The 17976-nt window shown below is 41.1% G+C and overlaps 2 protein-coding genes across 2 annotated transcripts; one reads left to right on the top strand and one right to left on the bottom strand.

Moving 5' to 3' along the window:
* Positions 1-796: 796 nt before the first annotated feature.
* sh3bgrl2 (SH3 domain binding glutamate-rich protein like 2) lies at positions 797-8381 on the bottom strand. Its single transcript, XM_084000669.1, has 4 exons — positions 8158-8381; positions 4167-4352; positions 2135-2215; positions 797-1010 (listed from the first exon to the last, which is right to left on the bottom strand). Exons 1-4 carry the CDS (start codon positions 8350-8352, stop codon positions 996-998), a joined length of 477 nt encoding a protein of 158 aa, XP_083856795.1. The 5' UTR covers positions 8353-8381; the 3' UTR covers positions 797-995.
* Positions 8382-10147: 1766 nt separating this feature from the next.
* On the top strand, positions 10148-17855 carry lca5 (lebercilin LCA5). Its single transcript, XM_084001272.1, has 10 exons — positions 10148-10478; positions 10907-11023; positions 12183-12598; positions 13611-13852; positions 13946-14251; positions 14564-14701; positions 14806-14902; positions 15162-15298; positions 15411-15588; positions 15705-17855. Exons 3-10 carry the CDS (start codon positions 12205-12207, stop codon positions 16631-16633), a joined length of 2421 nt encoding a protein of 806 aa, XP_083857398.1. The 5' UTR covers positions 10148-10478; positions 10907-11023; positions 12183-12204; the 3' UTR covers positions 16634-17855.
* Positions 17856-17976: the final 121 nt, after the last annotated feature.

The raw sequence follows: 17976 nt of genomic DNA, 5'->3' as shown, positions 1-17976 counted from the left end.
TTTTTAAATGGAATTCTATGATTGAAACCTGTTTTTGAAGATGTGAAGCTTCAGTTTGAACAAACTGACTTAGGAGAGAAGTCAGAACAGGAGAGATAACGGATCGTTGTTTTGGTCTTTCTGTGTGATTTGCAGATGATAATACAAATACAAATTAATGCTAACCTTATGGTCAAACTGGCAGTGGAATGATACAAAAGTAAAGTGTGTTATCAGTTATGTATGTTGCAAACTAAACATGAATGCATGGCAATGATTTCATGTACACTAAGAATTTCTTTTCAGAATTATTATCAGTTGGTCTCTTCTGATTTGTGTCAGTGTCACTTCTGGGAAAGCATCTTCACTCCCACATATGCACACACAAACCTGTGCACACACTACACACACACACACAGCACATCCAACCAGACGGTTTAGGCCTTGGGTTGCTTCAGGTTGCATTAAGTGCTGACTACGAGCTCCTTTCCACTTAACACAGCCTTCATTAACAGCTGCTGATTGAGACAGATACACACACACACACACTAAGGCATGCACACACAGCACAAGTGTGTGTCAGGTGGCTTGTGCTACACTTCATCATTTCATTGTAAACCGACCTACAGAAACTGGTCCACTAATGCAAAAAAAACCTGCTACACTGTTTTCTAGTTTGCACAGAATTTATGCTACTGCATTTTGAAAACAAGCGTCCGTTGTCACAGTGTGTTAAACATGAAAAGGAAACACAAATGCATCCATCACAATGTTACCCCCCCCCCCCCCCACATCTTCTATTATTAGACCTCTGCAGAGTCAGATGCTTCTTGGTGGAATGTTGTTTAGAGTGTTTTTAAAGTCAGGAGAGGTCGTAGAGGGCGAAATCCACATGGGCTGAGGTTTGGCAAAATGCTGGCATCATAGCGAGAGGATGGTGGTGAAGGACCTGATGCAACAAGAGGAGTGTCCTCATCTTTTAAGGTTCCCTGGACGTCGTGCACAACCAGTTTGATCTACGATTCAGAATCCTTGAAAGATTGGGGAGAAAAATTACACAGTTAGTCTAATCATCTATTCATTTTCTGTTTAGGTGCTTAGACTTTATTTTCATTGTACAATTGTTCAACAAAATTCTGTTTGGCACTTCTCAGGCAATCAATCAGATAGACAATCAATAAAAGACAAATAAGACAATAAATAAAAGGACAAATAAGACAAATATAAAAATACCAGCATGTAAAAAACAAGAACAGTAAAGTGAGTATAAAAATAGCAGCCGTATAAAAATCATCAGGGCAGGTTTTCTGTATCTGCAATTTAGAGAATTTAACTTTGTGTCCTCTCACTTATTCTTACATTTTCCAGAATAAAAATTATAACAACATGACCCTGCTAAACATCAAACTCAGAAACATTTCCAGCCTAAATGTATCTGCATTATCCTGCTGGTTTATACACAATCAAATCACTTCTAACTGAGTTATCCAATGAACCTCTACAAGAGGCAGAGCAGAAGGATGTGACTGGAGGAAAATCAAATAAAAGCTCCTTTGTGACGAATGGAAACGAGCCCCTTTGGTTTTGGCAATTGCATCAACAAATGGCCATTGTGTTTTGTATTCTACCAAAAGCACCACTGTAGTTAAAGTTGTTGTTGTTTTCCAAAACATCTAAGAGTTAAAATCAACTGAGATGGAGACAAGGCTGCTGAATCTAGATTAACTGACTTCTCCTTTTTTATGTAAAAAACAAAAAACTGCTAATCATGAAATACCAGTAAGTCACAAGTCAGATGTTTCAGAAGCAGCTTGCAGAAACTAGATCTGCTGATCCAGAACTGGAGATGGTGAGGTGTTTGAGCATGACTTTTAACTCAGAGAGAGCAGTGTATTTCTGTGTATGTACAGTGGGGAAAATAATTATGTAACTGCTGATTTTGCAAGTATGCTTCCCCATAAAGAAATGGACGGTCTATAGTTTTTATGTTAAGTTTATTTTAACAGAGAGAGACAGAATATAAACAAAAAATAATAAGAAATAATATCATCATATAAGGGTTTTAAATTAATGTACATTTGATCAAGTGAAATAAGGGTAAAAATCTGCAGGGGATCAAATACTTATTTCCTTATTTCACTGTATGTTCACTCACTTTCACTGAGGGTTGGGAACTGAGGCCAAGGAATGTAAACACAGTGTTGTTCTCCTTTGACTCGAAGAAGTCGTCGTAGTCCTGAGGGGGAAATGATTAAAAAAAAGAGGATGTTGGATGTTACATAATATCCAGGCTTTAAGTTTGAAAGATTGTTGTAAACATCCCTGCCAAAGAGTCCTTCCACTGATGCTTTTAATATAATTCAGTGACCGTGACATTGCAGAGTAATGTTGGATTACATTGGCCAGTGAGAGTGACGACAGGCAGAGCAGATAATCTGCCCCATCCATGAAACTGGATTACCACAGGATTACAGAGTAGTGTGCAATCAGTGGAGGACATAAACTGGCAAGCTTCGCATTTGGAAGGAACCTGTGGAGAGAAACTTAAGAAAACTAAGTGAACTAGCTCCAGAGGACAGGCAGAAAATGTTGTCCACTGACAGATCAGCATGGCACCGTCTTATACAAAAAACCAGTAAAGAATTCTATGAATTTACAAAAAAACATTTTAGACTGACACTAGCAAAACCAATCAAAACATTTGGGAATATAACTGGGTCAAAAAAGTTACCTGTGTCCAATGTAAACTTTCGTCTGATATTATTCATCCTTTCATCTCCTTTTATTCTAATTTCTATACTTCTTGAGAACCATTTAGCAAAAAATCACCTGCAAGTTTCCCCAGAGCACAGCAGCCTCTGTCTTAATTCTTAATGGAAGAAGTGTGAAACCTCCTAGTGCCAACCACAAAACTGAGCAATCAGGTTAAAAAGGCCTTGGTAACAGAGGTGACCAAAAACCTGACAGTGTGCCTATAGGTTGTCAGTCGTCCTGGTCATGGGTGTCATTACGTACTAAAGTTGAGGCCAACTGAAGTTTGTTTCAGTTTTTGAAGACATGTCACTGATCATCTGAAAGCCTTCTTCAGTTCAGGACTAAATAAAAAATAAGAAGTGAAAAAGAAAACTGCTGAAGTGAAGTTCAGAACCGTGAAGAGAGGCCTTTCGTATAAGAAGTGAAATGTCTTCAAAAACTAAAAAGAAGTTCAGTTGCTTTCAACTCCAGCAGTTAATGAAGAACCTAATTGTCAGTCTGGCTGAGCTCCAGAGATATGTGTGGAGATAAGAGTGACTCTGAGAAGGCCTTTACTGCAGCACCGATCTGGGCTTTGTGGCAGGATGTTCAAAAGGCTTTCTTCACTGAAATACACATGAAAGTTTCTTGGACAAAAATATTAACTTAAAGTAACTTATAGGACTCTCATAAAGTGAGAAACAAGATTCTTTGGACTAACAAAACTATGTGTGATGCCTTGAGGAAACCAGGCACCATTCACCACTTTTCCATTAACATCCCAAACATGATGAGGATGGCAGTGTCCTGCTGCTTTCTCAGTGTCAGGAAGTGGGAGACTGGTCAGGGCTGAGGAAACGGAGCAAAGTACAGATCTATCCTTAAATGCAAACCTGGTTAGGAGGGTCCAGGACCTTATAGGCTGGGCCAAAAGTTCACCTTCCACTAGGGAAATAACCCTAAACTCACAGACAAGAGAATGCAGGAGTAGCTTGAGGACAGTTCAACAAATGTCCTTGAGTGGTTTATCGAGAGTCCTGACCTGAACCGGCATAACCTAATAAATAGCTGTTTATGGACAGTCCCCATCCATCCTGACAGATCTTCAGAGACTCTGCAAAGAGATGGTAGAATACCTCCAAATCCAGACGTGCACAGTCTGTTGTATCATATCTAAAAAGGCATGGCTATACAAAGATATGGCCGTAACAAAGATATTTTAAGTAGTGAGTGATATTTGTATTTGGCCCTTTTTTTTTTTAATTACTTCATCATTGTGGGGTAATGAGAGATAGCTGATGGAAAAACTTAATTTTGAACAATTTTACAATTGTTAAAACATTTTAAAGGCTGTAACATAAAATGACAGAAAGGGTAAAGTATTTTCTGAATTCACTGGGTGTACAAAGCGTCTCCAGTGGTGCAGAAACATTTAAACGTGATATTGCTCGTACCCCACAGTAGCGATCCTCATTGAAGATCTGTGGAGGCAGCGGGTTGCCTTTCTCGGGCAGCTTGTCCCGTGGTATGTTGCGGTACATCCATAGCCTCTGCTCCTCCAGCATGGTGATGTCTATTTCCTGGAAACTGATTCGATTGGACTCCAGGAAACCCACTACAGCCTGTTGATGCTTTTTCACCTGGAGTGGGTGAAAAGAAATAGAAGAAGGAGAAGAAGAAGGTGGAGAAGGGGTTGTTTTGGTAACGGACAGTGAAGAAGTGTAGAGAATGAGGGATATGGGAGAGAGAAAGATGTTCATTTAAAATAATCCATAAAGAGAGAAATCCAAAGGATACAGCTAAAGCTAAATGAAGTTAGCAAACATATATTTACATAAAGGGCAGGTGCACAATATGTGTGTGTCTGTCCTGTCCTCTGTCTCTCTCTATACTGCTCTTGTCCAAGTGGTTGGGGGTTTAATACACTTCTGTAATGTCAACCAACCAGTAAGCTGACACCAATCGAACCAGAGGCAGAGCACACGTACACACGCCTGCTCTATGTGTTTTGACTATTCAGCAACTCTGTAGGTAATAGGAACATTAAGGAGGATTATTGATTAGAGATTGGGTTTGAAATGAGAACGCTGATGTGCTTTCTCTTCACTATGTCTCAAACTTACATCAACACAGTTCACTAAGAGCACAGGCTGTGGTGATCACTGACTATTTTTAAATGCATCTGTGTTTATTGTCCTATTCTGAAAAGCGCATTGCATTGCAAATGCATTTACAATGAGAAGCAGCCCCATCCCAGTGATATGTAGCCAACTTTCCCAGCTGTGGTCTATGGGATGGATGCAACTGCTCCTTGCACTGTCCTATGTCTTCTGGGACACCATGTCATTGTGTCATGTTTGTGTGCAAGTGAAACTGGATGACAGTGTTTATGAATTATGTGAAAAGCAAAAAAAAAAAAAAAAGGGATAATTTTAGAACTCCCACGCTACATCGTAAACACACATTAGACACAGAAACAAAGGTCAAAGGTCTTGGGACTTGTAGAGTGTCCATCCTTCTCCTATCAGTCCTTTGTGCACAAGTAGCTTGGTTACAAGGGAGAAGATTATTTAGCTAATTTCACCAAGTTTCATCAGTTTTGTTCTGGGCCATTTATAAAATCCAATTGTTCAAGGTATTTACTCAAATATTCATGGTTTCTACTTGCAGCTATTCATTAATTCTATTTCCATCTTAACTTCTACCGTAAAATGTAAAGCAGTCCCGTGGTGACTCAGATGCAGGAACATTCATTAGCATCACAAAAACATGATTACACAGGATATAATCAGTCTTCCCTGTGTATATACTTATACTGTATACACGATCATGTGTGTCCATTATTTTAAGGCTGCTAAGCACTACAATGGAGCTATTGTTTTACATTACAGACAGTGAAGTATTGTTCTGGACGGTCAGCTATGGACACACACACACAAAGATATAAGAGTTTTATCTTCAATTACAGCAATACTAACTGTCTTTAAAGAGAAACACTTCACGGTTTGTTGCGGTCATACAGAACCACTGTTAGTTCGAGGCTGAGACAATACTGTATGTCACACTGCTGGAGAACAACACAGTATAAATGACTGGGTCTTCCTCTGAGCTGGAAACCAGGCAGCGTGGCTCTAAATAATGAAGCAGGTGCCCCCTGCGAGTGAGGCAGTGTGTCAGGGGATAGATGGGTCCAGATTTGTGTGCAAATGTGTGTGAATGTGTGCGCATGCACGATTAAAGACATACACACACTCAGATTACAGTATATATGAGTATGCATGCATTGTTTAGGAGCACTTTCTGATGAGCAGGGATTAGCTCGGGGTTAAGAGAGAGATAATCCTTTAGGCACAGGCAGGAAGAGACAGAGGAGAGAGGGAGCTGGACCTGTGGCCGAAACAAATAACAAAAAATGATTTCACTCTGAAAAACTGTTTGGAAATTTTTTACCATTTCTTAGATCTGTTTATGTAAACATATATGGCTGCGAACACTTTTAAAATAATTCAAACCAATATTCATAATAATCACAATGAAAATATGAACTATGAAATGTAAGATTCAATGGGAACCAATTTGACACACATCTATTTCGGAGTGGGGGTTAACCTAATTTGCACCTCATTCATTCTGAGCTGATGATTTCCGCCCCACTAATCTGCTGCTGTAAAGCAGTGAACTGCTCATTTCATGGAGACACAGAAGTCTGTTGATTCTCACTTTTCCCTCGACTCCTGCAGTTGTTGCACCTGTGTGCTTCCTCAGATCCCAGCTCCAGGCTTCACCTTCTCTAACACTGTCTTCCTCCATCTCCGTCTCACACTAGTAGGCTTCAACACACACACACACACACACACACACACACACACACACACACACACACACACACACACACACACACACACACACACACACACACACACACACACACACACACACACACACACACACACACACACACACACACACACACACACACACACACACACACACACACACACACACACACACACACACACACACACACACACACACACACACACACATCCACTTTGCTTTAAATCAGCTGAGGGATCCAGGCTCGCCTCTCCTCTTTATTCAATCACTTGTAACTCAAAAGCATTCGGAGTGAATTACATTCACATGAGCTCAACACTCACATAACTGACCTAAATGGTGGAACTATTCAAGCGTGTGTGAAGGCCCTGCATTGTGTGTGTGTGTGTGTGTGTTTGAGACAGAGAGTGTGTCTCTGTGTTTTCAATGTATGTGTCAACGGGTTAAAAATAACTGCTTTGTAAACGTGCAAAGATTGTGCTGCCGTCTTCCATGAAGAAGGAGCATGATAACATAAATATATTACTCATTTCTACCATTACCTCAGTCTTCAAGCATCCAAGCAAGAGTGTTGTTTGATGATTTTCTGCTCAATCTCAGTATCAGCTGGACGCTCCCTATGGCATGTGCCTGCTCTTTGCTTTGAGGCACTAAAGGACTGGAACTGCAACTGATATTTTCATTGCAAATAAACATCCTGCTTTAATTTTCATAAATAATCCATTAATTGTTCTTGTGATTTCTTACTTGAAATAGTAACAAATAGAAATCACAATTTTCTGGGGACTGAAATGTCATTGTTTGCTTGACCACCAGTAGAAATCATTAATCCATAAGAAGCTGAAACAAGAAACTGGTGATAGTGTCATTTCAGCTGTGCCAAAGACCCACAGTATAGGCATTATGTCCCATTCAATCAAGTATAGTGACATAAATCAGTCTTATCTATTGAGATTAAGCTGGGCTGCAGGATGCTGGTGCTCAGCTGTAGCTGTAGGAACCCCTCCTTAGAAATAACCCAGGGGCAGAACAAGTTGAAAGGAACATCTTTAAAAAGGTTCAGTCGGTGATGTGGTTCCAGGAATCCAGGGAATCCACTGTGTATAGAAAAAAAGCTAGCTTCTTTTTCTTTTTTTTTAAAGGACAGCTTCCAGGGTTCTTGAGGTTTACACTTTTACCTACTCCTGATGATGGTATCAATTGAAAACTCAACACATTTGATGACAACCACATGTCGCTCTCTTTTTTGATAGGAACGATCTTGCTCTTATTTCTGCTACTCTAATATCTGTTCAACAATCCAGTAATTTTAAAGTGACATAGCTAGTTCTTCTTGTACACATCCTTGAGGGATGCAAATTAACTACTTCTGGCTTATTTGCAACCCAAACAAGTTTTGCAACAATCTACCATTTGTCCAGCTTCTCCACCTTTAAAGCCCAGTTGAGGGCTGCAACCAAGTGTGAAGCACATTGTACAGGAATATTAAATTCAGTAATGTTTGTTAAGAGCAAATTCAACAGGCCAAAGCAAAACGATCTATTTCATACTCTGCACGCACCTGTCAACAAGCTTGGTAACACAGGGTGATTTGCAACAAACACTCACCGCCACTGAGCCACTTGAGGAGGCGATGTAAACCTTGATGACCATATTAATCCCAGAATAAATGTCAGACAGACAGTCGGCAACAAAATGTTTGGTGGCAGCGAGGGAGTCCCGTTTCTTCTCCTGATCACGACTGAAGACTTTGAGCTGGAAGAGACTGCGCTTCAGATGAGAGATGACACGCGTCTCCAGCATTTACACTGAGCCATGGTAATACAGAGCAGTGTGCGCTCCTGCCGACTGTGGCGCTCGCTCGGCCGCTCTTCTTCTCCTCCTCCTCCTACTCCTCCTCCTCCTCCTCACTGCACAGATGCTACACATCACACTAAACAGCGCACTTCCGGACCCTTATCCTTTCACAATAAAAACAATACGGATAAACAACATGGTTTTTGTTCAAGTGGGCATTTAATTGTTGTGAACCGCCGGAAGCTGATAAGGATCCAATAGAAGATAGACCTACAGTAGGCTAAACTTATGTATTTATCTTAGTTAGCCCACTTTTGCCTCTGGAAAACAAAAACAATAGTGACATTATGGATTAATGATATCTCAGCTCCTTTTCGAAGAAGGGTATCTGAAGGGTATATTATGGTAGCCTAATGTAGGAAAAAATAGGGAAATGTTCCTGCTAGTTATGGAGGGAAAAGTTGTTTATCACTAAGCATCATATCTCAGCTTTCACTCAAAATGTCTGACTTTAGGTCTTTATATTAGGAATTAGAGTGTTTTGGATATTTTCATTTAAATTCATCTATTTTTAAATAAACTATTGCAATCACATTGCACAGTGACATTGATAATAATCTGCCCATGAATGCAATGACTGTTAGGCATTATTTTTGATACAGAGCTGGATCTGGTTGGAGATTAAAATGTCTAACGTTTTCTATTATTATAAAAATGAGGTCAGCATGGGTTAGGCTGTTTGTTTCTATGTGCCTTTGTCTTCCAACAAATGAACTATTGCTGACCGAGACATCTGGGAAATTAATTATATTCAGAAAACATATTTTTGAATTTTGTTGCATAAATAAGATATCCTTGTGCTAGATATTAACATAAATCCCTTAGCCCTGTTTAGATTAGGCTGTTTCTGTGTCTGTAGCTTTAAATGTATAGGCTACATTACCTTTAAAGCAATGGAAGTGGACATGGACGTGACCTCAGAGCGAATGACCTGTGCTGCTGGCTTACCCTGCTTCCACTGTCTGTCAGTTGCTGAATTTCATAAGCTGTTTCAGTCTATAAAAAGGGTTCTGTGTTGGCTTGTGCAGCCAACAATAGAACAACTAGACTACTGGAGCTGGTGTTTGTGAGAGAATAAAAGATGGCAGCGGGCATGCACTCAGACCTAGCTGGGCCGGTGGCAAACCACCTGAAAGAGGTGTTATCTCTTTATGATGGAATGAAGGGAAAAATTCCAATTGGCCTGTGTGAGCACACATTTTCAGAGAAAGGAAGAAAGCTAAAGATTTTGCATAAGTGAATTTTGCGTAATGTGGGACCTTTAATATTTCTTTATTTCAGACTCTGGGTCCATAGCAGATTGTTTGTAATGTAAGTCTTCTTCTTTTTTTCTTTTTTTTTTTTTTTACATGTTTTGCACAATATGCTGCTGGAATGACCAATCCAGTTTATGCACACATGATGTGTCCTAAATAGAAATACGGATTACACAATACATAGGCCAGGAAGCCAGGCTGGCCTACTGTATGTGGTTGACATGTTTCTTTCCCTTTTTCTTTCTTTTTTCCTTTTTGTGGGGTGAAGGGGAAAGGGGGGGGGCTATCATATTTCACACAACAGTTGGTCAGATAGCAACGCATTAATCACATACTAAATTAATTAAATAAGGGTGGTAGGTAGGGAGCTATAAACATACAGCTGGGTATATCACAATACAACAGCGCCACTCTGGCGGAAGTGTGTAATTTCAGGAAGTGCTGTGGTTGCCATGGTGCAGCGTCAGCGCTGGAGTCGGAGCAAAGCTCAAGGCGTGGACTGAAAACGAAAAATAGTATCTGGACAGCGCCGACTTTAGGCTTACTGCGGATAATTACATATCGGCGCTTAAAAAAAAAACAAGACAGTCATGACGGCTGCCAAAGAGGCCGAACGACTCTTCCTCCTTATATCTAACGGTGCTTGAGCTCGCTAAAGTTCATGCTACTAAGATTGCTAACGTTACTAGTTGAAGCTATGTAGCTAACGTTAGCCAGTCGAGTCTGAAAACGAGAAGCTTGTTTTTGCTTCAAAGCTAAATGTAACGCAGACAGCCCCCAAAACGATGTTTTTTAAGACAACGCGGAGACGGACAGGTTAGTGCCAACTCCCCCTGAACGGTAGTTAATGGTAACACATCCCACCTGTTGATTGTAGTCTTTTGTAGCCATATGTGGCAATAAGCTCACCCAGCACCTTTAGCTTTGTGCAGCCACTTACATGCTAACGTTTGCTAACTTAATGTTAGTACTGAAATGCTTTGTTGTATCATTCAGTTCTTAATTTCTAACTTAATTTACATTTCTATAATGATAATATTGAGCAGCATGAGTAGAGTGCCTGTAGATGCGTGGTCGACTTCAGGGGCTAACTTACATTGTGACAGGTAGTCTGACAACAATGACCATGCACCTGTCAACAGCAGACGGCCTACCTTAATCCAATTTGTCCATGGTTAGAGAGGGGGCAGGTCAGGCATAGCTACTATACTACCGCTGTAGTAAGCTCATCTGTTTGTTTTCAGAGAAACTGTGTCCCGGCTGCAGAGAGTTTCTCAGCTAACAACGTTACCACGAACCTGGAGACAGTCAGGTATGATCATGACGGAGACAACAGAGCTGATAAGGATATGATGTGAATGGTGAGTATTGGAAATCTCACAAAGTGTTTTTTTTTTTTTATCAAGGTTCTCATTTCAGTCGATGCAGTTAGTTCATATTGAAAATAAAACGTCAGTTCATATGATTATAAACCAGTTTTACCCTCAGAGGTTTTTTTTTCTTTTTCTTCTTACGATCAGAAAAATGGCTTTGAATATTATAGGAGAAAAGCTCAAAAGCTGGTATCCTTTGATAAACCATGTGAGAGAGCTTAATATTGTTTTCAGAAACATGTTTGTATTAGGGTATTAGACCTCTCCCCTGCTTGACCTACAATGATGCTCTTGTCTACTGATGGTGCTGCAGCTGTGTGTACTGTTGCCATAGATACTTGTCCATCAAGTGTTTCTATTATTGTCAGGAACCAGGGTTAATGAAAGGGCCAGATGACGGTATGACCTGAACATCCCATTAACACAATTACTAATAAGCATACTCCAGGATTAAGTTTGAATTCAATGTTTATTCTTCAAATTACTCAAGATTATGTGAGATTACATATGAACAAACAAGGACAACACATAATGGGGCACACAAAATATTAAATGTAGGATGACCTCTCTGCCCCTGAGACAAGCCCCCAGCCTAGCTGTCTTTAAAACAAGTCTTTATTCCTTGGCTTTTGACACAGTTTGAGACCCAAACACTTCAGCTTTTTGTTCTTATTTGATTGGATAAATTGGGAACACCTTACTTCTTCTTAATTTTCATTTTCTTATGCCTCTACTTTATGTGCATTTTTTTGCAGGCAGAAGTAATAATCTGGCTGTTTAATACATCACTAGGACAGACAGGGGGCAGACCAGTATTTACTATGAAGCAACAGTGGTGTTGAATAGTGATATCATACAACATTCAGCCTCATGGAAAATTCCACCTCATGTGTATTGTCGCTTAGTGACCAAGATACACAATACGGAAAAGCTGAGAGAAAGCAGTTAGCCAAGCTCCTTGATACTGCCAGTACAAATGCTGGCATGAGTGTAGACGACCAGACGGCTTTTATAAGTATGTTAAATCAGGTAAGGTACATCCTGTGCAAGTAGGCCTCTGTTAATGTTAGATTTTAACTCAGAAAAATCCTAAAATTCAAGGTCTTATTTCATTCTTTTGCACTTTCTGTGTTTAATTTGAATGCAGCATTTCCTCTCGAAGTGACAATATGGAATCTGAAAATGCCACTGACCTGTATGAAGACAATCGGGATGTTAATCTAAGTCGCCAGTCCCTCCAGAGTAAAAAGAAAGATTCCCGAGCATCATCCCATAAAGATAAAAAGAACTTCCGGGACAAGATCCAGGACGATGATGATGAAAAAGACAGCAATGTTGAGAGCAGATCAAAAACCAGAACTTGGCCTTCAGACCCTGATCGGGATCAGATATCAGATGGAGAGGGACGGAGGAGTAGTGGGTCATTTTACTCAGAGGACTATGAGAACGAGTCTCTATCAGAGCGCTCGCTGTCGCCATACTCCCAGTCTCGGACTCCATCCCCTACTCCTCAAAGAGGGGTACGAGCGAAGAAGTTCTCTGGCAGCCCCCTCTACAAGACAGGTATGTAAAACAAGGAGGTGATCAAGCAAGGATTGATAAATGAATGAAACTTAATCCTTAGTTGAATTTACTTCTGTGTCCAGGTGATGGCAGTGTAAGGCAGATATTAACACACTGGCTTATAGAGAGGGAAACACAACTCTTAATAGAATATTGTTTTATAAGTAGTATTCATCCTATGATCAGGGTTCCCACACGTCCTGGAAAACCTGGAAAATGGTTGGAAAACACGGAAAACACACGGAAAATGAGAGTCAAATGTCCTGGAAAAGCTAGAGTTGTCCTAGAAAACTATTTATCACATTGTGTGACATCAGCTACCAAAGCTTTATTTGACCTTTTCAGACCTCACTAAAGGATATTTTTTCCAAACTAGTGAGAAAACTAGAGACTTTGAGTTGATGAGTGTTTCCAGTATTGGTCCGCGAGGATGAGGGTTTTCTCTGTTGAGTGATGGATAGAGGAGCAGCAGAGAGCTGTTGTGGGCGTGGTTTAAAAACAAAAACAACATGTTTTTGCGCTGTTGTATGATACATTTGTTATAATTCCTAAGCATAATAAGACATTATTTAATTGTTAGTTAGAGCCACAGACTGCACATCTTTAAATCAGACTTCTGGGGCTGAGAGAGGAATAAACATAGAAACAAACTGGTTAAATGTACAAAATAAGGTACGACTGCCGAAAAGAACACTTCTCCACAGCATGAATGGGACGGGGGATGTTTTAGTGTATGGCATGATAACATGTCTGTCAGACTGTAGCAGCTGTAAATGTCCTGGAAAATGATTTCAAGAAAAGAGTGGGAACCCTGTATGATACTCACAAATAATTGAAGTTCTGTTTGAATATCATGGGCTCTAGTCAGGCTTTTACCAACAGCCTTGCAGGACTGATGTTTTCTATGGAGCTTCAAACTTAAATTTTATTCACTGTTTAATTGAAGTGCACTTAATATTCACATGTTACATTAACGGCTTATTCATACATCATGTGTATTATTATCTGGTAGGTGGTGTTGGGCGCCAGGGTGTGTCCCGCCCACAGCGTCTCGGTGGCCAAGCTCTGATCCAGCAGCATCGTAGGGGAGTGAGAGCACCAAGCAAAGAGTCCACACCTCCTAAAGACCTGGACCTGGTGACCAAGCGGATGCTTTCAGCCCGCTTGCTTAAGATCAATGAATTGCGTAATGCTCTTGCTGAGCTGCAGCAGCGCACTGATGAGCTGCAGAGGGAAAACCGAATTCTCAGACAGGTACTATAGGTCTAAACCATTTGATTTGTTTTTAATTTCCTCTTCACCCTTTAACACATCCCAAAATGGAACGTCTTCTTTTCCATCCCTCAGCTTCAGTTTCGCCAAGAGAAAGCCCTGCAGCGCTACGATGACACCGAAAGTGAGATTTCCCAGCTGTTGGCTCGCCACTCCAATGAGACCCATGTGCTGCGCGAGCGGCTGAGGCGCACTCAAGAGCGGGAACGGACGGCTGAGCGGCGGCTGAAGGACAGCGAGGAGCAGCTACACAGGAGTCAGGCGACCATCCTCCGGCTAAAGAAGCTGGTCGACCAGCGAGAGCTAGGAGCCAGGGATGAGCTGAGCCGAAAGCTGGAAGAAGAGAAGGCACGGGCTGAAGAGGCAGAGCGAAAGATTAAGGTAAATTTATAATTTATTTAAATAGATATTGAAAAAAAGCAAATTGGCCTCAGTGGAGATGGCTAAATAATACTTCTTATTGGCTCAAGCCATCAATCTGTTGCAAATCCAGGCTGTAACTGCAGGGAAAACCCCAAGGAGGTAGAAACTCTGACAGCACTGTATGCACTAGTAAACACTGCAACGAGAGGAGCGTGGGTGGATTGAGATTTGGCAGATTTTGCCCTACTGTTGATTTATGTCTCAGCTTCTCTGCGTCTTGTTGAGATTTGACTTTGTGCATTTGTTGAACTGTATACTGTATATTTGAAGGAGCTGGAGCGAAGCCTGGAGCTGAGCAACAGCAGTTACCAGAGGCAGTTGGCTGCAGAGAGGAAGAAGACCATCAGTGCCCAGGAGGAGATCAGGAGCCTGCAGGAGGAGCTGGACAGACTGACCAACAAACTAAAAGTGCATAGACACAAAAACATACTGAAACAAACTGGTCTTCCTTTATGACTGTGCATGAAGAGCTGCTGGGTTTGTGTCTAACAGTATAATGTTTTTATTATCAGGAGAAGGAGAGAGAGCTAGATGCCAAAAACATATATGCCAACCGCATAGTGAAAGCCTCCTCAAGAAGAGAAACTGACAGCAGCGCAAAGCGAAAAGGTAAGATTTACCTTTTGGATGCTGGAATGTATTTGCTTAAATGTCCATCTGTCTATTTATCATAAAGCCTTGTAATCTGAAGATGTGGGAGAGACAAAGAAATTGCTGTAGGCTCAAAGGAAATCTGTTGATCTAAAAAAAAAAAATGTATTGCTCACTGATGGTAATAAATATAAATGCTCTTTATCAAGGGATGGCTAGGAATAGATTTTAGCAACTTTGGCCCTGATGTAACCTCTCCTCTTTATTTCACATATAGTCCCCAGCAGGAGCAGCTCCAAGGCAGTGCAGACTGATGACGGGGCATCTAGTCTTGATTTCCCCACACCTCCTCCAGCCGTCACTGACGCAACTGATTACAATGAACAAGGACCTGATGAATACCTGTCGCTCAAGGTAAAGTGTCAGCCGCTCAAGTCTCCCTCTAACCACATTCCATCTTCAAAGATTCATTTGAAGTTTTGTACACATTGTTTATCATTACTGTTGTAACTTTTTCCTTCATCAGGAGCTCGATAGAGGTGACAGACGGACAGAGACAGAGGACAGGCATCAAAACTGGGAAGAGAAGAAGATAAAAGACAGGGAGAAAGAAAGAGACAAGGAGAAAGAACAGGAGAAGGAGAAACAGCAACTCACCCAGGAGCTGAACTTGCTTGAAGGGAAAGCAAAAAGGCTAAGAGATGGTAAAGATAAATGCATACCTACACATACTTGATGCCTGAATTAGTAAAAAAAAAAAAAGCATGAGAAATCCAGAGTAAGTAATTTTACTTGAAGCTAACGCACACTATGTCCACAGGCTGGGAGAAAGAGATAGAGGAAGAAGACAGAAAGAAGGTAAGTTCCCTGTTTCACCAGAAGGAGGAAGAGAACAACAGGAAGCGTGGTCACGTCCAGGAGGAGGTTGACAAATGGAACCAGGAGGCTCTGACCAATCAGCAAGTAGGAGAGGAAGCACGTCGCAAAAAAGAGCAACTGCTGGCTAAGATGCGCGAAATAGACCGTCAGAACCAGGGAGGTTTGGACTCCTCGTTTCCGGCATCGAGTTCTTCTGAGTCCAATAAGAGCACCACTGAGCGTTATTCTCCTCGTCCTCCTGAGCCGAGGAACCAGACCCCTTCAGTTTTCAGCCTCACAGAAGCCTCAGAGGAGACGGCCAGTTTGCGCGCCGGTGCTGGAAGCAGGGAAGGTGGGAGGAGGAGACTGGGCCCAGAGGGGGGAGCAGTCACAACAGGAATCGGGAGAAGAACAATACGCACCCAAAACTCTAGTGACGACCTGGCGTTTGGTAGCTATGCCCCTTCGTTTGGACTCTCAGCCTCGTCTCGCGGGTCTTCAGGTTTCCCTCCACCTCCGTCCAAAGAGGACAGGGACGCTGCATTAGAAGCAATAGGTGTTTTTAGTCTCAGAGGGATGGAGACGGAAAAAGACAAGGACACGGAAAAAGAAGTTGGGAAGGAAAAGAAGTCCAGCCTCATGCAGCAGCTGTTCGGGGCCCTGGCCGCACCTTCTGTTGACGGCGTAGGCAACTCCAACAAGATGGAGGTCCTCAGTAGTCCTCCAGCGACCAATGGAGTACGTTCAAGAAGGGAAGGACTGTTCAGCTTCAGCTCAGGGTCTTCCACTCCGCCAGCATCCTCTTTAAGCACCCTACATGTAGCAGACAGCAGACCCGCCGTCCGTGCCATCACCTCATTTGATGATGACATAGAAGAACTGACTTTATGAAAGTGATTGAGTCTGTTTCAAAGTAGGTCATCACATCTGTCAGACACAAAATTAACACAATGGGGTTCCCAAATCAAGAAACCGAATGATGAACTGAAAATGTTGAACAAAAGCAACCACAAAAGGGAAGAAACTGTCTGCAGGTAAAATACTATATGAATATAGATGAGAAATATTTGAACCTGTGTAGATGTTTCATCATGTAGCAAATGTGTAATTCAATGTGGTTTTCAAGCCTTCAGGTGATTGGTTGTACCGGTATCTTTTGATCCTTCGATACTAGTTGCACTTATATGATTTTTATTTGTGGCTTTGGTTAAATCTGAAGACATGTGTCACTGTTAGCAGTCCAGAGTTCCTATCACAGTATGACTCAGTAGTTCATCTGAGACACAGGAAGACAAACAGGCCCTGCACCGAGAACATTCGTCAAATGAACACAAAGACCCGACATATTAGTAATACAGACACACTGAAACTGGAAGCAAATCACATTTCTTTATGTTTCACTTGTTCGCGCATTGCCATATTTTTGAACAGTTGGGTTGCAGACATTGATTGGTCATGGATCCTGGATTTTTATTTCTTTATTCAAAAAAGAAAGAAAGAAAGAAAGAAAGAAAATCATAAAGTCTGACAGTCCTCTAAATCTTAAAGAATCCATGATGCCATAAGAAATTACCACTAAGTGAAATTACAATCACTCAATATGTAGATTCCTGATTGTCTGTCAGAAGTCAGACTAATGCTGATTTTAATTGAATTTTAGTGGCAAAATGACCCCATAGAGAATTCAATTGTTTAAGCTCACTGGATGGTAGCATGTATTTTGTATTAAAAAGAAAACACACCAGCACTGAGACAATGAGTTCTTTAGAAATGCTTTAGAGGAGTGCCACTAGAAATATAGACATCTCACCTGTTGCTCTTCAAACAGTGAATACCTATAGCACAAGAGTCGTATCCCCTCCACTGATAACTCCTATAATGCCTGTACTTCGCTGACCAGACAATCGTGGCTGTTATAGAAGCCACCTGTTGAGATTCAATTGAGTAGACAAAACACTATTTTTTTTTTTTATCTCTATTTATTCAATAGCTCTTACCCACACTAAATTACTCTACACTTCCACATATGTCATTATGACATGGTTTGGAGGAGCTCTTTGTATTTATTCCATCAGAATTTAATATAGTCATTTTCATACGTATGAAAACTTTGTGGTTGATATTTTTTACTTATTCAAATGTGTTGTTTTGAAAGTTGTAATTGTATTTTGTTGAATGAAAATAAATGATAGGAAGAGTGAACGTGTCGCGTGGTGTGGTGTGGTGTGGTGGCG

The sequence above is a fragment of the Trachurus trachurus genome (genome assembly GCF_905171665.1).
Source record: "Trachurus trachurus genome assembly, chromosome: 24".
Taxonomy (NCBI): domain Eukaryota; kingdom Metazoa; phylum Chordata; class Actinopteri; order Carangiformes; family Carangidae; genus Trachurus; species Trachurus trachurus.
Note: the sequence above shows the minus strand (reverse complement) of the source record. Positions and strands in the feature narration are given on the sequence as shown.

What these genes read in the sequence shown, in the direction of transcription:
- lca5 (XM_084001272.1), top strand. Translation starts at nt 12,205, where the DNA reads ATGGAATCTGAAAATGCCACTGACCTGTATGAAGACAATCGGGATGTT. An exon ending in CAGCAGCGCAAAGCGAAAAG is followed by an intron (nt 14,903 to 15,161) that starts GTAAGATTTACC and finishes TTTCACATATAG; the next exon opens with TCCCCAGCAGGAGCAGCTCC. An exon ending in ATGAATACCTGTCGCTCAAG is followed by an intron (nt 15,299 to 15,410) that starts GTAAAGTGTCAG and finishes TTCCTTCATCAG; the next exon opens with GAGCTCGATAGAGGTGACAG.
- sh3bgrl2 (XM_084000669.1), bottom strand. Translation starts at nt 8,352, where the DNA reads ATGCTGGAGACGCGTGTCATCTCTCATCTGAAGCGCAGTCTCTTCCAG. An exon ending in CCTCAAGTGGCTCAGTGGCG is followed by an intron (nt 4,353 to 8,157) that starts GTGAGTGTTTGT and finishes CACCCACTCCAG; the next exon opens with GTGAAAAAGCATCAACAGGC. An exon ending in ATGAGGATCGCTACTGTGGG is followed by an intron (nt 2,216 to 4,166) that starts GTACGAGCAATA and finishes TTTCCCCCTCAG; the next exon opens with GACTACGACGACTTCTTCGA.